We start from the raw sequence: 21,858 nt of genomic DNA, 5'->3' as shown, positions 1-21,858 counted from the left end.
GGAGGCAAAATCCTCACTTAACTGATGTTCCACCAAATAAACACAAAATCTACATTTGAGAAGTGCCTATTCCAAAACCACTTTGAGAACAAGTTATTTCTCTTACTCATTTGTCATTTTATAGTGTATTTCATGGGCACAGTGGGGTCTGCCCTCCTCAGGACACACTGCTTCCTTAAGAAAAACTACATACAGTTACTTCGGGTACAAATTGAAAGGCACACGCACATTCTGAGAATGAAATCAACATATATCAAGTATAAATCAATATTTTAAAACATCCCTTAATTATTATTCACTAGTCACGTAACAGCTTCATACAGATGAAGACTACTGACCATAGGGCTACTAGGCAGCAAGGGCACCTACAAGTTACCGTCATCCAGCCATGCCCCCACATACAATAAGCCCAATTAGTATGGAACTATGCACTGAGAACATATAGTTAAGACCCTGTTTTGTAAGCTACATTAAGGTCTCCAAAGACTTAAAACCCACTTGTTACAAGAACACAGTGCAGACACTTATTCATGAGGTGAATATATGTATTCGCAAGCTGAATAAATTTTTTTTCTTGAATTTCAGTCCCAGAGTGCCTATTTCAGATGTCCATATTTCTATAGCAACATTCCCATTAACCACCAGGAAATGTTGGATTAGACCTACTTATATTGCAGAATAATTTCAATTATGATTCCAGGAAGCCTACTTGAAAAGCTCCTGTCTTTCAAAGAAGTGATCTTTCAAGCTGTGACCAAGCAGCATTTAAGCTTCCAAGCAAAGAATTGCAAGTTCTTTTTCGTTATTGTCATGAACACACATTACAGCATCCTTTCAGCAGGAAACAAACACCAGTATGGAGATTTCAGGACAGAAAATGTAAAGTTGAACAAAACCTTCATGCAATGCAAAGAGCCAAACAAAAAAGGCTCTGGGACCTTAGCTCAGTAGTAAAACAGGTCTTTCACCTATAAAGACCTTGATCAGAAAAACAACAAGACTTGTCTGTTTCAAGTTAAGAAGGATGCAGAAAAATGCAGCAATATAGGCAACAAAAAAAACCCCAATGAGTCATGTTATTGATCAGTCATATGTACCTGTAGCCCTGCCAGAAATGGTCATAACCACTGGCCATGAACCAGTGGTCCTTGACTACTGCCCTCAGAGGACAGGATTCTACCTCACTCTATGAGGTACCTGTGCAACATGTTAGCAAGAAGTCTACCTCATGCAGTGTAAGTCTGCTGCAAAACAGTTCCAAACCCGCATTCCACAAAGATCTGAAGTTAGTGCTGAATTAACAGCCTTAATCTGCATGTAGTTTGTTCCTAGCAATATAGATCATGCTCACAGCTTCATCATTTTCTGTTCAAACTAGTTCAAATCCTGAGACAGGTTTTCTGCAAGAAATCTGAGTCACAACATCTCCATTGATGGCACACCAGACTCTGTTGTCCAAGTGACAGAGTTCCACTACAGCTTAACCCCTCCATCTGAACTGCTGTGCTCCTACCCTTTCTCATGACATCAGCCCTCTGTCACCAGCTGTGTCAAGTAAGGCATCTAACACAATCCAGGTTCCACAAAAGATACAAAGGACAGAGTCCCTTCTCTTCCCTTGAAATACCATTTTCTTAAGAACTTCCACCCTTTTGTTACAGGCAGAGGGGAAGTGCTTAACCAAACAGACCAAGCTCAGCCTTATGAAAGGGAAGTCTTTGCCTGTTACCAAAAATATGAAGCATCCCAATGATGACAAGCCAAGTATTCTGCTGAAACCAGAGCTTGTTTCAACTAGAAAGGAAGAAATTCAGTCCACAAACATGAACATCTAACTTAGATATGATGTTACGAATACAGCTGCTATAACTTAACCTCAGTATTCTGCAATATAATCTCATTGATATGCAGAAACAAATTCAGAGCTGTTTGTGTTTATGGACTAGATATTCAAGCTGCAAGGCCAGAAAAATAAAAAGGGTACCAATGCCTGAGCTAGAAATTAATGCAACCCTGTCATACTGAACAAGATAACCAGCAAGTAAAGTGAGCAACCTATCAGAACCAGATAAGCAAGGTAAGTTAAGTTCATTCCTCTACTCAAAGAGACCAAACCAAATAAAGCTCAAGGTAGGAACATGGGTAAGCCATTTTCTTGCATCAGTAAGCACAAATTTTACAGAATCCCTGCTTTTCAATCCAATTATCTGGGTCTACTACCCTGTAGTCAAAGGCAGCAAATCAAACAGTAGAAGTAGAAGGGTAAACAAGACCACAGCAACAGAGTTAAGCTGACCTGAAGCTGCCTCAAAGATTTTCAGCCAAGCAGTACAGACATGAAGGACTTGGCTTACTTTCAGTCTTCAGAAAAAAATAAATATGCTAGTTTTGCAATTTCATTAAATTAAAAGGTTTAGAGGTAAGATAAGGATGTTTTCTTCCAAAAGTTAAACCCTGATTAGAAGATACAGACCAACGGGGAGAGATAACGTGCCATGATTACTGCTGAACTCCACTGCCACTGGTCAGGAAACAGAGCTGCCCACCAATGGCATCACTGTTGTCACCAGTAATTTGGCAGAGCAGATTTGCTACTGGACAGGGTAGGGTGGATGCAAAGCCCGTGACATCGACATAATAAATGCCGTTAAAAAGCTGCACCGGGACTCCAGAGGGCTCTTGGTTCTGCATCAGTGCCTGCTCTAATGCAATCAGACACCACCTTCCTCAGAACACCGTCAGCAGCAGTCTGCTGAGTCATAGAGCCTGTGGGGACACCGGAGCTGCAGGGCCTGCGAGCGCTCGCTGCACTCAAACTGCTGCAGAGCTGAGCACTCCAATCACAGAGAACAGCAGTGCTGCACCGCCAAGCCACAAACACCCGGAAAAACCCCTCAAGCCCCAGTGAAACAAGGTAAGCCTGAGCTGAAGTACATAGTATCTCAGCATCTTGCATAATCTAGCAAAGCTTAAGCTGTTTTAAAAGTCTTCACAATTCTTCCACACAAATACAGCGAGTTCCCCTATTTCCAACCCCTTCACACCCATGTTTTCACAAGCAATCCATATGGAATGACCAGCAACACATCTGCAAGGATCTTGTCATTGCAAAAAAATCAGACATAAGCAGTATTATTTGTCTTCAGAAAAATCTACAGTGTATGTATCTCAATATCTATCTCTCTCTCTGTGTGTGTGTATGTATCTATGTATATACATATATATATATATATTAGTCCTGAGAGTGTTCCAGAAGAGGTTAAGAACAGGATATGCAAGAAATTAGCTGCTCTGAATGCTAGCACTGAAGTATTATCTTTAACCTTCTTTAACTGGCACAGGTTATTAGTTTCAGACCATATCTGTCACCAGCGTGGGTGTTTCCATTTATCTGAGCTTTTTTTTTTGCCCTATTGCACTTGGTATATGCACTCTTCACAGTGAAAACAAGCTCTAAAAATTAGAAGCTCAGAACAATGACAGGCTAGCTCTAAGCTAGTCGTTGTTTCCAAACCCGGCTCTCAAAATAAACCAGTATTATGACAGCACCTCACCATGTTAAATACATAGATGTACAAGAAAGTGTTCAATACTAATTATTTCCATCTGAGGGAAAAAGTAAAAGTCATGCTGCTAGAACAAGCTAGACATCTGCTTTAGAAAATTAATCCCTGAGAAAACCATGGCATGATTAAGAGTTTTTTCAGCTGCCAACACTGAGTGGTGCATGATTTGTGCCGAGTTCTTCACTACTCTTGCTTGATTGCAATGATTCTAAAATACAAAGGCTTATAAAGTTTCCTTGATTCACATCAATATCTGAACACTAGAAAAAAAGTATGTTTTGTTCAAGTGTTACTGAAAAGCCACATTTAAAAGTGAGAAATGCTTAATAAGTCCTCAGATCTGTTACTAAAATAGCTACAGTACCCCTTGGAATGACCTCTTCCACACAAAAGGCAATATTCATTATTGACCTTCAATGCAGCGAATCCATATACAGCTGGCACAGCAAAGAGGCCGCTGCATGTACTTTAGTAAGCATAAAGACTGAAAAACAAACAATGAAAAAGTAAACTGACCTTATGTTTAGAATGCTGAAAATTTGACTCTTCCTGCTCTTCATGCTGCACTGAGTCAGCTCTCTCCCTCACACTCCTATACCCAGGACTGGGTATAATGTACTCTTTTCCTATGTCGATGTCTTTCATCTTCTGTAAACGCCAGGGTTTACACGTGTACTTTCACTTCAAATATCTGAAAAATAATTAAATTCCACTTCATTACACACTGTGCCCAACACACCAGTTCCTTTCAGCCAACTATTTTTCAGGTTTATTTTCAAAGTAAAAATCAGAAAGCAATTGTAGAAGAGTTATATCACAAGAGGAATTTAATAACATGACTTTGGAGTCCACACAAGACTACCTTCTCGTGAACTAGTTTAAACATACCCTGAGGTAACCGAATAGTACCATGATCCTCAATGCACTAGAGTGCTGTCATACTTCCTCTCTTAGATCTCTGAAATACAATTATGCAATCTGACAGATTAAAGTAATAGCTACAGCATTTAGCTGAAACCCTGAGAAACTTGACTTGGAAGATAAAATCCCCGAAATCTTTTGCTAGTTTCTGAAGCTGCATATACCCAACAACTTGCAAGACCGATCTCTCTAGAGCTATCACTTGATAAAATTAGTCATTACACCCTCCTGAGAATACCTCCCTTCTCTATAGCATTGCTCACTTACTCCATAGGCTTGAGCTACCATTAAGTACGGACACGCAGAGGAACGAGTCACACCTTCGGCGCTGCAGGTTTCCACTCAGTCTATCAAACTGCAGTTAAGGCCAGGAGGAGATTCAGAGCCCCGAAAACAAAATCACAAAAACCCACTGCGAGACTCTGTTTTATAGCTCCGCTCTATTGCATTCCGCCACCTGCCTCAAACCAAGGCGACGGGAGACGCCTGGTTGCGCTACCCGGGTCACACTGCACCAGCAGCTCCGCCGCCGCAGCGCAGCCCCCGGCACGGCGGGGCCGGGCGCGTCACGGCCGGCCGAGGACGCGGCACCCGCGGGCTCTGCGCCCCTCTCAGGGATGCGGGACAGCCCCCGCGGCCAGACACCCCTTCCCCTGTTCCCCCACCTCCCTGTGCCTCCGCCGCACCGGCGTAAACACAAGAGCCCCCCCGCCCAGCCCAGGCACAGGTGCCCCCCGCCCGCAGCCGGGGCGGGACGGGCAGCAGCGTGAGGGGGCACCGTGCAGCCCCATCACCGGGGGCGAGGCAAGGGGGCTGCTCAGCCGGGCTCCTGACAGGAGAGGGGACGACAAAGCCGCCTGCTCGCCACACAAAGGGCCGCTCCCTCCCCGCCCGCCCCGGTGCCGGCCCCGCTCACCTCCGCCCGCCGACGGCCCCACTGCAGCTTCTCCGCTCCGCGGCCGCGAACCCAAACAACGCCGCTTATAGCGGTTCCGGCGTGCCCACTGCGCCTGCGGGGGGGGCGCTGCGGCGGCCGCTCCTTCCTGGCGCCCCACGGGAGGTGTAGTCCGCGCCTCGGCGCCGGCCGCCCGCCGGCCGCAGGCCGGGAACTACGCTTCCCAGCAGGCGCCGCGCGGGCCGGCTCCGTTCGGCCGCGCCCCCGTCCCGCCGCGCCCCGCCCAGCCCGGTCCCGCCGCTCCTGCCGCAGCGTGGGGGGTCTGGAACGTTCGCCGCCCGCCGGGGCACCGCGGGCATCGCCCCGGGCACCGCATCTCACCGCGCCGCTCGGCAGGGCAGCAGCGCAGTGCAGTGCAGCGCAGCACAGCGCAGCTCCGTGGCGTACCGGGCGGTACCGGGCAGTGCGGGAAGTACGGCGCCTTCCACCGTTGGGGAGGGGCGGGGTCCGCTCTGTTCGGACGCACGCAGAGCCGTGGGGCAGGCGCCGTGCTACGGGGAGGGCGAGGAGGGTCCCGGTGCCCCCCCATGGCTCCGCAGGGCGCTGCCCGGTTTGCGGGGCGGAGCGGCGGCGGTGCCGGCGGGCACAGCACGAGCGGGGGCCGCCCCTCCCCGCCGGTCCGTGGGTTGCACCAGCCGGTCGCTCGCTGCCAGTTATCGCAGCCCCTCAGCCGGGGAAAGTGCGGACCTGCGCTTATCTGGGGCTTAACCTCGGCTCAGCTGCGCCCGCAGTGCCGCTCCTGTACGCAGGCTGTGCCCCGGCAGCCGCTGCCGCGCGGCTGCTACTTCCCAACGAGCCAGGCTCGGAGCAGGACTTGATCCCCTTGCCAAGCCCCTACTGTGCCCCTCCAGCTCCCAGTCGGGCCAGCTAAAGGGACGGTGAACTTGTCTCAAGGCTTTCCGAGCCAAGCTTTGCCCGCTGAAAGGGGTGGAAGCTGCGGCTGTGTGGTGATGGCTGAGGGCCAGCAACCCTAGTTCCCCAAACAGCGTGATACAGGGTGTCCAGCCTCCGCCTCAGGGGAGTCAGTGAAGGAGGAGATGGACACAGCTGCATTTCCTCTCACAAAGGGCTGTAAATATCCTTAACAAACCCTGAGCTGTAGCTTCAACCCTGCTGCGTTTAAATACCCTGTCCTCAGCTGACATCTTCCTTCCACCAGCCAGATTGGGCTGATGTCTCATTTAAGTGGTTTATATAATGAGTGCCTGTTTCCACCGCAGTCCTTGCTCTCCTGTCAGGAATGTTTGTGAGAGTCAATTTGATAGAAATGCTGAAATAAACTCAGGTAAAGATGAGAGAGGGGAATCTGGAAATAAAACTGGACCAGAATATTCCCTCCAAGCCCACAAGCCAACAGTACAAGTAAAAGGTGTCACCATGCAAACAGTTCAAGGACACCCATAAGGTACCAGAGAATCCCTGCAGAGCTCCCTGACACATATGGTCGTGCATCCACAGACGTCCAACTCCATTTCTGGAAAAAAAAATGAGAATCAGCTCCATTGCAGGTACTCTAACATTTTGATACAGGAGGACTGACAGACAGACAGGCAGACATACCTTGCCGTGGTATGGCAGCTGGGTACACAAGTAGCTGCTGCATTTTCCTGCAGTCTGTTCCCCGGGACTCACAATAATGCAATTTCAGATTGGTTTGACTGACATTTTATTGGGGAAGGAGCTGCAAGGTGCACTTCATGCTTTATAAATGCTATGTCCCAGAAAAAGGTGGATTTTAAGACAGAACCCAGCAGACAATTTAAAGTCTCTGAACAGTCATTAAACTGACCTTTATCTCCATCAAACACACTGGAGTGTAGGAGTGAGTAGATGTGCAATTACTGAGCCATGCAGTTAAACAGCATAAACAGAAAGGACAAAGTATGAATAATAGGGAAAATTAAACTGTGTTAAAGCTTCAAGGTGAATCACTTGTATTTCATTTTAGGGTTGACCTGAAAATGTTCTGAACGGGAGCTTGTCTGGCCCCTGGGCTGTGGAAGCAACAAGAGGTGGCTGTCTGTGCGCTGATGGCATGTTGAAGCCCAAAGGCTCTGCATCATGTGCCTGGAGAGGAAGAACATGAACCTCCATTACGCCAAAGTCATTACAAAATGTGTTCAGAAAGATGAGCAGAGAGTGTTGTTTAAGCCAAGGGAGGCAGGGCCCTGCCTACGCTTGTTCTGTCCTCTATTTCTCCAGTGCTGGAGTAGATCTGAGAGTAAAAGCGAGGACATGAGTGCTAGTAGAAAGCTGCTGTTAAGTAACAATGTGTACGCTCCACTCAGACTAGCTCTGGGCAATGGGCACGCAGCAGCATCAGCAGTGTTTTCACACCTGTGGTCCTACGAGTGTACATACTCCCTTGGTATGATGGTGGGATGAAAATGCTTATGTAGGCATAACCCACTTTTTAGTGTGTCACGAGTCTCCTCCAGCATTTGTTCTAAAGGCTATAAATGTACTGGTGCTACCAGCCAGAGGAGTTACATCTTTAGCTCCAGTGGCAGCAGCTAATGCTTTTAGTGCTGTGAGTCCCGGATTCACCCCTGAGGGATGGCAGCTGTTACATAAACAAGGCCTGTACAGTATTAAAACTTGCCCTGATTCAAGATCTGGGATTTGCCGTAATCAGCCCTGACTGCACAAGAAAAGCAGAGCCAGACCAAAGAGACGGTGGCAGTTTTAAAGCCAAGGCCTGCAGACCATGTGGGTGAGGAAGCAACACCTGACAATTAGTTTTCTTAGAGGTGCTCCCCCCCAACCCAAAACAAACATCAGCAACAAATTTAAAGCAATGTTTGAAACAAGCTGACTTGAGCCATTAGAGCTGAAAATGGAACATCTCTGGACTGACCAGGAAAACCAAGGCTCAGTCTGTGGGAGTGTTGGTCTTTGCATATCTATCTCTCCCACTACATCTTTCCACATAGGATCTGAGGACGTGCTTCTGCCTGTTGGGGAAATGGTGCATGTGCTGCCCAGGTGACTTAACTGAGCTGAGCCTTGGATGGAAACAGAGAGACAACCTTCAGGAGATGTCCCAGGTTTGGGGAGCATGGCCACGCTCAGTGCTCAGCATTCATGTTCTCCTAACTGCAATTAAGACCAGCATCTCAGACACACAAAACCCTGTTGCACACATAACTGTGAAGCAGAGAGCTTCTTGTGTGCTGATGGGACCCAAATGCCTGGTGAGCCCAGAAGACTCTGGCTGCACAGATTGGGTGAGGGATTAATGGGGTGGTGCAGTCAATGTTTTACTACTGGGAAAATATTGCCATGAGGCACTGGGATAAAACAACTTTTCTCTTTGCCCTGAAGGAAAAGCTGTCCCCCAAAGAAGCATCACAATGTGATTGGAATAATGTCCATGGAATTATGTAGAATACCAAGAGATGCCTTGGGCTAACAGAAGTGGAGAGCTGTCATGCCAAATTGCCACCTGCCCAGTGCCTCCTTTCAGACCTATGGGCTCTGCGAGCTGGCTGGGGAACACAACATGCTTTGGTCAGTGTGGATGATCCTTGAGGAGGCATCTTCCTTTGGCACAAATCTGGACACTACTGTGGAGAGCAGTTCTTCTCCCTCTCCCAAATCCCCTTTCCTATGTACCTCATACACAGAGGACGTCTCCTTACTCTTCCCCGCTGAGATGCTTGGTCACAGATGCTGAGGCTTGCATTTTCAGCGTGAGTTTCCTGAGTGTGTCCCTCCTGATGAGCATGCTGACAGTTGTTATGCTTGCTAGTGCTTTTTTACTCTCTCACTAATCAGAGCTCTCAACCATGAAGTGCAGAACTCAGAAATTAATTGGACAGCTTAAGTAAAAGTCCCATGACCAAATTTCGCCTGTAGCACTGCAAACCATAACAAGTCCAGAAACAGAGAGGTCTGGAGAGACTGCATTCATCAGCTTGTTCGTGATTCTCTATCCCTGTGCAGGGCCCAATCTTTTATTGATCATCATGTCCAGGTGTCTCTCCCACACACAGCCTATTACTTCATGACTTTGAGCTCTCAGAGCAGACCAAAAGATTTCCTGTTGCACTGCAGCTACTGCAAGTCATTCTTCTGGAAAGCAATAATTTAGCCTCAGCTGTGCCATGTGAGCCACCAACCCATGTGGGCAGCTTGGCAGATTGAAACAAGCGTCAGGTAGGTACAGATTGACAACAACAGGACAGTAAAGAGACGTTGCTATTCATTATCTTATATCCAACTTCACAGCTTAATAGGAAATGAAAAATATTTGTGGCAAAACCATCAACAAGATCACTGAGTGCAGTCATTCTTAATCCATCATCCTTAGGCTCCAGAGTTAACATCCCATTGAAGAGACAGAGAGGAAGACAGAAGTCAATGTGGTACTTGAAGTAAGGCTGTCAGAGTGCTGTGACTTGCTCAGTCATTCCTCTCTTAAATCTCACTAGCAAACAAACAATTTCAGGACATCCATGGTCTGAATTTGTCACATGAAAACCACAGTCCAATTTCCTGCAAACAATGATGTTAATAATCAGCAGTAATGTTGCATAATAAGTTGTTACTTGTTACAGCAAGAATCGGGCACAGTTACCCTTAATTTAAGAGAAGTTATGGTATCTAATGGATTTGGTCATGACTTGCAATTGAAGAACAAGCAGAGGCACAAATACTCCCTGCAGACATTTAGTGCTGCTGGCATCCGAGTCTTCCTAAATATCCTGCTGCTGTGCACAGGGGCTGGAGAGGCCCAGGAACACTGCCCTCTGAGCTGCCTGGACAGACAAAACTGTCCATGCTGTGCCAGGCATCTCCCTGTTCTACTAGACCATAGATGCTTGTGCACAACATTGTGCACACACCACCGTCTACCTGGCTCCATCGAAACCGACGGCATGGAGCTAATAACATCCCCATATGGACCTGGTACCAAACCCACCTTCCCATTCCAGTCATAGCTGCACAGAAAGAGGTTAGCAGGGTCAGAGAATGAAAGACCTAGTGCCATGAGCCAACCATTTCCTGGAGCTCAGCGTTTTCCATGTGGCTGCTCTGAATTTCAGGGCATGTGAGGCACAGGACCTTGTGGGATGCTCAAAACCTAAGCAACACCCCAGGAATCCCTCACTTAACAGTATGGACACTTTCTGAGCTCTCACGTTTTCATTACTGCAGTCTCATTGTGCTTGCAGCTCTGCAAATGACTCATGCAGACATTCAAGTCCATGTGCTTTATGTTGCTTCAGTGCTGAACAATCTGTGTTGCTGATCAGAAACCAGTGAGAGTGGAGGCCAGCTCACACAGCACAGCGAGGAGCTGTGATTTCCCCACCCTTCCCCCCGAAGAATACAGAAGAGGAATACCACGTGTTTGGACATAGAAAAGACTTTCCCTTTCCTCCTGACCTGTTTTAGTGGAAAGAGTTCATTAATATCTTAGTACACCTGTGCATTTGGCTTTCCTGGAAGCGAACTGTACTTGCTGATGTTTGTGCAGAGCTGTTAGCAAGTGTGGGCGTTCACACTGTGATTGTGTTTCAGAGGATGAGGCTCCTGGGCTGATCCAGGCAGAGATACCACTCCAGTCTATAGCAGTACCACCCATCGTCTTCCCGTCAGTTCATGTGGGAGGATGAACCTTCCTAGCCAAGCTAACGGTGTTTTACTCTTGTTCTTAACAGCTTCTACAAATAGACCTGCTTTTGCAACAAATGCCTTTCAGTGTTATTTTTTTTTTCAGGTTTTGATCATCGTGCCCTATTTCTGCAGTATTTATGCTTGTCAGAGTGCAGAAGTAAAAGGTGCAGTGCTGTGCTCTATCACACATATTAAATTTGGTTTGTAATTCATCATTCAGGTCAGGAGGAGAAAGCACTGAAAAAGTATCTTATTTCATATGCTACCTTCTCTGGGTTTTGGGAGAGTGGGATACAAATAACACCCTTCCAACACAATTAGCAGCAACTTATTAAAAAATGGTTTTTCTTACAGGGAAAAGCAAGAAGCTTTTAAAGCTGTTGCAACGTTTAAAGTGTAATCCAGTGCAGAAAACTAGTTTAAGGCAGTTCATTTCTAGACTGATTGTTCAATCTTTCTTCTATAAACCTGATGATTCGGAGGACAAGAGCAATCCAAGAGCAAAGCGCTGCCCAGAGAGCAGAAGCCTGTGCAGACCTATCCGTTGTAGCAAGTTGTGTGGTTCCCACACCTTGCACCACACCCATGGTTAATGAGTAATTGATGGAAATCAGCAGCACGGGTCACACTGGAGCCTGCCTGCTCTCACTGGCACAGCAGACTCGAGCCTTGACTGTGCCGTAGGGTATTGCTGGTTGTTCGATGAACTTAGTGGAAAGGACAAACAAAATGCTGGAGATGTGTCTGAATGAGCATTAACGGGCTGGGATTCATCCTAGCTTCGCAACTCTGACTTTGGGAGTTACATCCTTTCAGCTGTCTGTGTCCATGCTGCAGATGTGCAGCAGTGACTTTGGTTAGTCTGTAGTGTTAAGTATGCAGGGAGAAACTCCTCTAATGCCTCTCCAAAAGCAGTTTCAGGATTGTCCCCAAGCCCGGACATAAGGAAAGGAAAACAGCCATGTCAGAGTGGTGCGTTCAGTTCAGTCTGCTTTTCTGGAACCAGTTTTGGTTTGGCCAAGCAGCCATGGCCAGAGCTATGCTGGACGTAGGCTGTGGTAGAGGAGCTGGTTCAGCCCTCACAAAACCTGGAGGTGGTGGCCAGGGCATGACGCAGCACGACCTTCCCATTGGCTCTCAGGGACATGGTCACAGCCTGCTGCCAGGGCAAGGCACACTCTGTCCACTGCTTGTCTGCCTCTGCGAAAACAAAGCTATGGGTCCACTGAGGTGAAAGTGTCACTGCTTCCAGCTGCGTGGAAACAGCAGAGCCAGGCGCAGCAGCAAGGTCACTCAGCTGGCCTGTACTGGGATGATGGTTTCTTACAGCTGTCTGCTTATATGGCTGTGCAGGGCACACTTGATAAACGCCATCAGGATGTACTGTGGAAAAACAACGTACGGATGCATCCGTGACAGCCCCGTGTAAGAGTGCAAAGTGCTGCCTCCTGCTGCTCTCCCCATCTGCCCCCACAATGCTGCAGCTCCTCTGAGCAGCACCTGGTTCATGAGGTGAACAACAGGCATGGACAGACACCACCTCTTTCATCTTCCAGCAGATGATGAGCTTACAAGTAGCTTGTGTCTTCCTTCCTGTTCCCCCAAACACTTCCCATTTCCTACATTCGGTCTGAAGTGACCCTGCCAGCATCCATCCAAGGTCTCGTGATGCTGCACAGCAGTGACATCCAACACCTTCCTCTACTGCTAGTGCTCTCTCCTCCCCCAAGACACAGTTTGTGGGTGCCAGTAGCTCTCTGACCACCTGCTCTCATCCTCTGTGGAGATGCTTGTTGATGATAGCCCAGCTGGTCATTACGTACCTCACATCTGCATCTGCCCCACTCCTGGGAACACAGGATGGTGTCTGACAGGTCTGTAAGGAAGGCAATGCTGTGGGGACTGCCACTACCACTGGAGTCAAGGTCTCTGTGTCCCCATGTGTTCTCAAGCCCCTAGGGCTTTCTCATAGTGGAAATACAGCCAGCCTGTATTTGCCCCCATACTCCCAGGTGTCCCTCTGAGGTGCATGGGAAGGATGAGCCAGCCTCAGCAAGCACAGAGCAAGCAGCCTGTGGGGAGAGGACCGTTCTGTCCCATTGGAAACACCTCAAGCAGCATGAACAAAAAAGGGCTACAAAAAAAGGAGAAAAATAATTAAAAATGCTGGGAGCCCCTGGCGGTGCCTGGAATCCCACGTGGTGGAGAAAAGGCCGGCTGGGATGCCAATTTTGGAGCTCGCCAGTTTTAGAAGCAAATGAGGACAGCCAAGGTCATAGAGTGTTGGGCCTCTGGGATTGTTACTCTGTGGCTGAAAACTGGGAAAAAGGGGAAGCTGCAAGTCAAATACAGCTCTGTCCTTGTCTGTGCAGCTGGGTCTGGGGCTCTCCTGGGTCCTGGGGTGGTCAGGTCGCAAGGGCTGGCCTGGCTGCACACAGGGGTGATAGGGGCAAGAAGCTGTTTTTTGGAGAATCCTAATCCTCCTTGGGGTTGCAGGGAACACAGGCAGCTCTGTGTTCAGACAGCAAGGGAATGGGAACTCCAGGCAGCAGTGAGTAATTATCAGGGCTTGGGAGACTTGCTCTGCTTTGTCACTGCGGGAGAAAGCAGCAGAAGCAGTTGTCTATTGCTTTCTCCTCCCAGGAAATGGTTTCCTGGGGGCTCCTGAGACAAACCCTCTGTGTACATCTTGTTTTGATGAGCTGATTGCTTTTGCTTCCTTGGGAAGTGCTGCCAGAGCACCAGCAGCCACGCTGCAATCCCACCACAGCACCCTGGTGCCCGTGTCCCTGGGGACCCCCACACTCCTCCCCACACATTGCAAACCCCAGCCCCCCGAGGGCTTGTGTAGGACTGGCACAGTGAGTGGTGGGTGAGCACACGTGTCCCAGGGGGCTCTTGGCCCCCAAGTGACGAACCATGGCCACCGTGGATCTCAGTCCAGGTGGCCATGGCACTCGCTCAGACGTCTCTCATTGCTTCCACCAGTGAGACCATGGGGACTGCTGTTGTGGGACACCAAAAGGTCTGGGACAAAGCCTAGGCAACACCCTGGGTTAGCCAAGGTAAAGCCTCTAGTAACAATGTACCCCGAAAGGAAATACTGATCAGTCTGTAAGGCTACAGAAACCTCTGAAAAGGAAGGCATATGTCTGGTGTAGGTTTGCTTTGCCACACAGAGCCATGTCACGTGCCTATCCCATGCACTGCAGACAGGGACAGTACTAGAGCTGTTTCTGAGCCACTAATAGGAGAAGCCCCATGTTTAATCATGGCTTAGTCCAGACAACTGGAAACAAAGCACTCCAGCTGCTGCGTGCCGCTCTCCATCATGATGTGGGAGGACAGGAACCCTCCCAGCTGTAGCTGCAGGGATGAGACTGGTGCTCGAGGAGTGGCAAGCAGCTCTAGCATCTGCAGCCTGGTTAACTGAAAGAACAGTCCCACAATGCTTAGAGCAACAAACCCAGCCTAACACTAATCACAGGAAAATAGCCCAACCTCCAGACCCGCCCTGCCCTCTCCCCTGGACTGGGAGTGCAACACACGGGAACTGGGGAATGTAAAGACTTGAAGCATCAGGACCAGCTCCTCCAGCACATGGTTACAGGATGGGAGCAGGGAGGTGCTGCTGAATTCCTGAGGTGGTAACCAGCTTGTTCTGTGACCACAACTGTATCACATCTCAAACTCGTGGCTCAGTTCCTCCTCCTAAAAAATGCATGACTGCTGGAATCTGTGTGACAGAGGCAAAGGACAGTTGCAGTAGGAAAAGCAGAGCAAAGTCTTGAACTGCTGCTGGGCAAAAGATCCTCCTTATAAGTGAGCAGCATCTGGCTTCCTCTTAAATACAAAAGATTGAACTAGTTTGAACTAATGGAAAATATGCTGCTCAGACCCAGCTCCTTGTCAGTGAGGCACATGTAGCATCAATCACCAGCTGCTCCTGACTTGAAAATACAGCAGCTCCTCATGTGGGTGGGAAAAATGAGCTTCAGCATTGCATGGCCTTTGTGAATCCTACTGCTGCCTCCTCTGTCTTTAAAAAAGTGAGATCCTGCTCTTTGCAGTTCACTTAATGTGGCGGCAGTCTGGTATGAATTAAGTCCAGCTCTCAGTGTTGGTTTGTTGCTTTTCTGTTTCCTCAGCATGTTTGCAGTGATGCATAGAGATAGTTTAAAACATATTTTACTGCATGCTTTTATCATATTAATCAGATCTCACACTGATGTCCTGTGATTGCAGGCAGAGATACAACTTAGATCAAGTTTCTGGCTGAACACCTGTGTCACCTGCAGGTAAGAGTAGGTCTGGGTGATAACTCTGCAGGGGTGATCCATCCAGCTGTGGGGGGAAGAGCTGAGCCCTGTCTGTGCACTTAGAGTTGCATGTTCTAGACTGTCTCCTTACCTCAGCACCAAGCTGAGTTACTGCAGTCATGGTGTCTTTGGGCTTACCTTTGCCCTGTTTTGCATGTCATGTCATTGCAGACACCCCTTCAAAGTCCAAGCCAGGGCTTTACACATGCCCCTACCCAAGAGGTTGTTTGTGATTCCGCACTGCAGGGATCAGAGCTGTTGGGTTATCTCTAAGGGCCAAGGATCAAAGCTGAGTATAATGATCCTGCTAAGAGTGTTTATTCCCCTACACAGTATTGGCACTGCAGCCATGCCTGGAGTCCCTCTTTGGAAGTAGTGGCCCTCTGATGGGGACAGACAGCATGAGAGGCAATCCAGCCTGGCTCTGACAACATGCATTAAGCCTGGCTGGGTCAGGAGGTGTCTGAGTGCTAAGGAGGGGGGTGTATTCCTGCCCTGTGGAGCTAATAATTTCATTTCATCTCAGGTGACTGCATCAAGCAAGAAACAATTTTGATAAATACAAGGTGGCATGTATCAAACCTTGTGATTTGGTGTTGTCACCAGTGCTTCAGACTCTGGTTGATTGCAAAAAGGTGAAAAGAAGTAGATATAATACATCTGTTTAGGGCACCTGAGCCAACACTTGAAGGAAAGTGGCTGCAGACAAGTGGAGTCTGGGAAGCTTCCAGAGACAAAGCATCCTAACTCCCACTGATGCGACAGAAAAGTGGTGGGATCACTGTGATGAATTCCTCAGTGTTTCTTCTATACAGACCCTTTTCACATGGCTGAGCACATTGTGTTATAGCATTATTCATTGCTTTGACTTGAAAGGAACAGAAAAAAAGAACCTCTAATCCAAGAGACTTTATTTTTTCTAGTTTGCAGTATATTACCTTTTCTTTGGTATCTACTACAGCTGGAACAAGCACATCTACACTACCAGGAAAAAGGTCATTAATCAGCAACTTCCTTCAACTTTTCTGCAACCATGTGCATATTGCACTTTGAAATATATCCCTGACAAATTAAAAGAAGTGTTGGAATGAGTCCATGGAAAACATAAGTTCAGTAACCCGATCTGTAGTGTACAACATCTGTCAAGATAACGTGATCTCTCAGCGGCTTTGATGTGATGGAAGGGGGCCACTGAGTTCCCCTGAGAAAGTTTCCCGTCTCTCTCTTTATTAACTAGATTTGAAGGCTGCCCCAACAAACTCTGGGTGCATGAACAACTGAATGGGTCCTTGAAAAGGCACAGTTACTGAACATCACTCAGTTCCCAGCCATCCCTGAAAATGCAAAGCCCTTTGGGCTGCAAGTGCTAATACACGTGCCTTTCCTGTGGAGCTCTAGGCTCGCAGGGGGAGGAGGGTTAAAGGAAACATGCCCTCTCCTCTGAACAGGGCCCTTGCAGGAAAGGCAGTGATCAGAGCACAGATAGCTGTGCCTTGATCAAAGCTCTCCCTCGCTTCTGGCAGACCAGGCGATGGGAAGCAGAGCTGTCTCCTTCCTGAAATGATGCATCTGCTGCCGGCAGCAGAGAGAAGGCAGAGGAATGGAGAACTACTCCTCCTCCAGCATTCTCTCCAGGCAGGGCTGTGGCTGCTCTGGAAAGGAATGCTGCAAGAGCCCTTTACCTCCTCTGGACAAGATGAGGGATGAGGACTTACTCTGCCCTTGTACAGGAAAGGGGCAGCCCCCTCTCAACAAGGGAGCAGAAACAGATCAACAATTCCTGCTGGTGCCTGCTCTGTGTCAGTGTTGTAAGGCCCCAGGGTGGGAGGGAGGGATAGGCTGGAGCCAGCTAGGGAGCTGAAAATGAGGCCCTGGGTCAGAGAGTGGCCAGCCAAATTTCTGGGTATTTGCCCTGGCTGTTTAGAAATAGGGATTTCCCTCCTTGCCCCTGGCAGCCCTGAACCCATGGCACCATGGGTTCCCCTGTCATGATACAGGTGACAGCAGGTCCTGTCCCTGTACTGCTTTGCAGTGTGGCGTTTCTCTGCCCATCTCCAGTGGGCAGTCCCAAGGCTGCGCTTACCCAGCCCCACACATTTTTCTCTCTGGCTCAGCCCATGGATTCCTTCCTAGCAGATATTAATAAAGCCTCTCTGGGCTACCCTTACATACCTGTTTGGGAAGGGCCGTTCCCAGCTTCTCTTGCTACAGGAATCCCCACATATCAGAGCTGGAAATGGGTTAGCTGGAAAAACAGGAGGCAGCTCTGCTTGTGCACCACAGAACTGGGAAAAAGATTTTGTTCACAGGCTGCAATCCCATTTCACATGGCTCAGTGCAGAGCCAAACAGGAGCACAAAGCTGAGGGTAAACCCTGGACTAAGGTACGGTTTGAAGGGCAAGGACCCCAAGGAAGGAGGTGTTACCCATGTAGCAGTGGTGCAAAAAGTTCTGTGTGAATAAGGAACACAGAAAGGGCAGGGGAAGTATTACTCTGTAGACTGACAAGCCTTTCTCAGAAAGTGATCTCCTGGGTGTTCATGCTCAGGCAGTCCCTGCGTGACTGGGACTGCTGGTTCCTGTGAGTGCTCCAGCACTGTCCCCGATGGGAAATGTGTTTTCCTTTTCAGACTTGAGCGGCTTCTGGGGTCACACAGGGTGGCTGCCTCCAGGGACTGCCATCCCTGGGGCTGGAGCACATGCCAAGCCCAGATGGCCGCTGACTCATTTTCTACTCCTGGACAGGGTGTCCTCACCGAGCTCACTGAGAAGCCTAAGCCCAAAGCCTCATCAGTCCCTGAGAGTGACCAGAGAGATGAATCAGCAAAGGATGGAACCAGAGCATGAGCAGGGATAGCAGAAGAGCAGCACATAGGTGATCCTGCACCTGCATCATGGTTACCTAGGCAAGACCATGTCTGTTAGTTAGACATGAGCACCATTGCTCTGGGGCTGGTGTTTCTCCTCAGGAGAGCAGCTGCTGGTGAGGGATAATGGAAGCAGCTACCTAAGAAATCTGGAAGTAGCTGTTGCTTGCTGAGGCCATGGGGAGAGAAAAAAAACATTGCAAGGTGGAGAAGCTGGAGTAAGGCTTGTAAAGAAAGGGCTGGAAACTCAGCTAAAATATCCAGGGCAGTATGGCCTACAACTCAGTCTGCATCTATGGGGCCAGAGTCTGGGACCAGGAAAAGCCACAGAATGAAGTAAATTAGAGAGACGTTTACTCTATGACTTAGCTGTGCTTTCTCTGCCTCTCCTCTAATTTCAGGTTCCTGAGCTCCAGGCAGGGCTGGTCAGTGGCAGCCTGTCACATGGATGTCCCTTCTCTAGAGTAAGCAGTGGGGCACTTCTGCTGTCCCTTGTCTCTCCAGAGAGACCTGTGCCACCCATGGGGAACCTGTTTAGCTTGGCATACCTGTGGGATACCCAGTAGCATGGGATGAGCATCGACAAGCAGCACTCTGCTACACTCTGCTCACTGTGAGTGTTCTGCTCCTTGCAAAGGACCCCCTCCAGTCCCATCTTCATGATTTGGCATCTGGGGAGGTGCTGGTGTAGTACTTGTCTCATTGCACATCCCATCTGGCACAGGGGCAACACAAAACATGGGAGGGCTGTGTAGAGTGAGCTGTGGCAGCCCAGAGCTCAGGCAGCAGTAATGCATCCTCCCTGTTAGCAGGTGAGTGATGCTGTTCCCAGCATCCCACTGGTAGAAGAGACCACTAGGGAGTTCTGCAAGCAGCGCCCCTGGGCAGCTGGAAACCTGTGGGGATGCAGACAGGGTGGCCTCGTGTCTTTGGCTCCCCTTCTCAAGTCTGCCAACCCAGAAGCCAAGAGTGGAGGAAGCTCAGCAGTTCATCTGGCAGAAGCCTTCTGAGAAGCACAGGAGAGGCCCAAATGAGCAAAGAGCAAAGGAATAGCCTGTGAGTCAGTGTCCCTGTTGTCCCTGCTTGGCCAGAGCGCAGGGTGTGGGAGGGAGGGAGGCAGAAGGGTTGGGATGTCGAATCTGTCTGGCTTTCATGCTTTCTGACTTACTTGTGGTCTGCAGTTTTCTTTTTACCTGCAGGACTTGGTTCAGTGCTCAGGTAAATCTTGTGTCAGGCACAGACTCATTCAGGTGAACTGAAAAATGTCCATGTCCTGGCTGTTGCCTACCCCTTCTCCCAGGGCTAGGATCTCTTCCAAGGGCACTTGGGGCCGGCAGACCCCTCTCTACACCTGGCAAGTGAGTGTCAGCTGTCCTGGGTAAGTTGAGGACAGTCCCCTGAGCCCAGACACCATGTCCCATAGCCTGCCCCCGTCACCTCTGACACTGTGTGGGGATAGCTCCAACCAAACCAGGCTCTTTGTCAGCATGGAATGGGCTAAGAAGAGCTGAGTTTAGGCATTAATTTCATCCCTGAACCGGAGTTGAGGTGACAGAAGTCCCACAGCTCTGCTGAGGCACCCAAGGATGCTCCAAGGGCATCAGAACTGCTGGCCACCAGGCAAGACATGTGAGGGGAAATAAGCCTTGTGCTAGGCATGTGGTTCTTCCATGTGACCTCCTGTGATTCTCCTCATTGCAAATCTCACCACCCTGGGGAACCCTTGGTCCCACTCAGCCCTGATCAATGTGGAGCCCCAAAACTGCCTAAAATAGGACCAAATCTGGAGCTACCTGCTAAGGCTTAATGATGCCTCATGGGCCATTGTCTATGCAGAGGGAAAAGCCAGGGAACAACTAATGCTCAGCAAGAACAACAAATGGAAAAGACAGAAGGATTAAAAATGTAGGGACAGGGACCAGGAAGATGCCCCAGAAAGCAGAACATCCCCCCAAGGCTCATCATTCCCAGAGTTGGTATATGCTGCCCCAGGATGCTATGTCCAAGAATATCCAAGGATGAGGGAGGAAGGAAAAGTCCCACAGTCTCTCAGTCTTCCCACCCCACTGCCCAACCACTGTTGGATACTGGTATTGATAGACCTCTGGTCTAACCCAGCTCACTCTCATTTCAATTTTCATGAGCTAATTTCAGTTTTAAAAGCTCCACAGGAATTATATTGCTTCTAGAAAATGTTTGGCCTGGGTGCTATTTGCATGGAAGTTCACAGGTTAAACCAAAGGGAAATGTGTCTACAAAGCCTGAGGAATATTTATCAAGCTGATTTTGAGTTCAGTTCATTAGCAATTACCTTGATTTGTCTTCCCCTGTACTTGCCAATTTACCAGGGCAACGTCTTGGAAACTTGCCTCACTTGGAGAGAGAACAGGATGTAATTAGCCAGATAATCCGCTGATTCCCCTGTCAGCCTCTCTGTGCCCGGTCCCAACTCAGCCACTGGCTGTGCAGGCTGGATCAGACCTGATTTCTGGTGCTGCTTATGCACTTAGTACTACATAGGCAGGAACCAAGATGCTGTCCTGCCCTCAGGCAATGACAAATCCATCTCTTGGATCACTCCTCAAGCTGTAACCCCTGGGCTGAAACCACCTGGGAGCATTTGTCCCAGGGTCAGCTTCTTTGCTGAGGCAACAGGATTCCCAAGGGTGCACGGGTCCCTATTTTTGAAAAGGATAGGGATGATTTATTTCCCATGGGCAGCTCAGTTCTATTTTCTTGCTGTGTCCATCCTTGCTGCTTTATGTCAAAACAGTAGCTAAGGTCAAGTGACTCAGCCGCAAGGTGCGGCACAGCAAGGGCTTGGTCACAAGTCACTGGGCGCAGATGGCACCACGTAAGCAACGCGTGAACATTTTAACTGCTAAGGGAAATTTCAGGGAATGCCCAGTGCTGCAGAGTCCTTCAGGAGACAGAGGAGACTTTGTTTTCTACTACGTCAGTCCTGAACCTGCAATTCAACCAATGGGGAGGAATGCTGCATGTTGCATATTAGAGTCTACTCCCCCTCGCCAGAGACCCCTCAGCACAGCCACAGGGGCTGTATGGGCTGCCTGACATTGGGACAGTACTGTAAGTCTGTGATTAAGTGGTGCCTCCTTAATTTCCCCTCTCACCAGGATGTAAAGTCCATGGTATGTGCCTTGGGCTGATAACCTCATGCCACCTTCCACCCTAGGGAGGGGCCCTGTTGTGGAGGTGGAGGTGCAAATGTCCTGTTCTCTCTTGGATTGCAATTGAATTGTGGATCAGCTCCTTGAGTTTCTGGCTGGTCACTCAGTAGCAGATGACAGTAGCAAGGACCAGAGCAGGGTGTCACAGTGGGTCAGATTATGAGGAGCAACTGGCAGCAAGAATCCAAGCGAGGTGACAGAGCAGGGCTGTGACCACCTGTCCCATGTGGAGAGGGGCAGAAGCGTGACAACAGGGCAGGGCAGAGAGCACCATTTTACCTGCAGCACCCAGTGCTGGTAAGGGCCCTCCTACTGCCATCCCATGGGGATGGTCTCTAAGCCTGTTTCCCTGGTTTGGAACACAGGGCTTATCACACAGCTTTCCCTGGGTGACAGGGAAATGAGCAGAGAGCAGCG

General features: G+C 49.1%; 1 protein-coding gene across 4 annotated transcripts in view; it reads right to left on the bottom strand.

Annotated features, from left to right (window-relative positions):
• ABCC5 (ATP binding cassette subfamily C member 5) overlaps window positions 1–5,500 on the bottom strand; it is a 46,019-nt gene extending 40,519 nt beyond the window's left edge. For 3 of the 4 annotated variants that reach the window (XM_017810592.1, XM_017810593.1, XM_017810594.1), the window contains exons 1-2: window positions 5,404–5,500; window positions 4,083–4,257 (exon numbers count right to left, since the gene is read on the bottom strand). In XM_017810592.1, coding sequence (XP_017666081.1) covers window positions 4,083–4,211 — 129 coding nt within the window. In that variant the 5' untranslated portion in view covers window positions 4,212–4,257; window positions 5,404–5,500. Of the gene's footprint in view, window positions 1–4,082; window positions 4,258–5,403 lie in introns of those variants that run through there. The other variant, XM_017810595.1, reaches the window with a different exon arrangement.
• Window positions 5,501–21,858: the final 16,358 nt, after the last annotated feature.

Source organism: Lepidothrix coronata, unplaced genomic scaffold (assembly GCF_001604755.1).
Source record: "Lepidothrix coronata isolate B3197 unplaced genomic scaffold, Lepidothrix_coronata-1.0 Scaffold29, whole genome shotgun sequence".
NCBI lineage: Eukaryota > Metazoa > Chordata > Aves > Passeriformes > Pipridae > Lepidothrix > Lepidothrix coronata.
The sequence above is the reverse complement of the archived record's forward strand: the minus strand, read 5'-3'. Positions and strand labels throughout refer to the sequence as shown.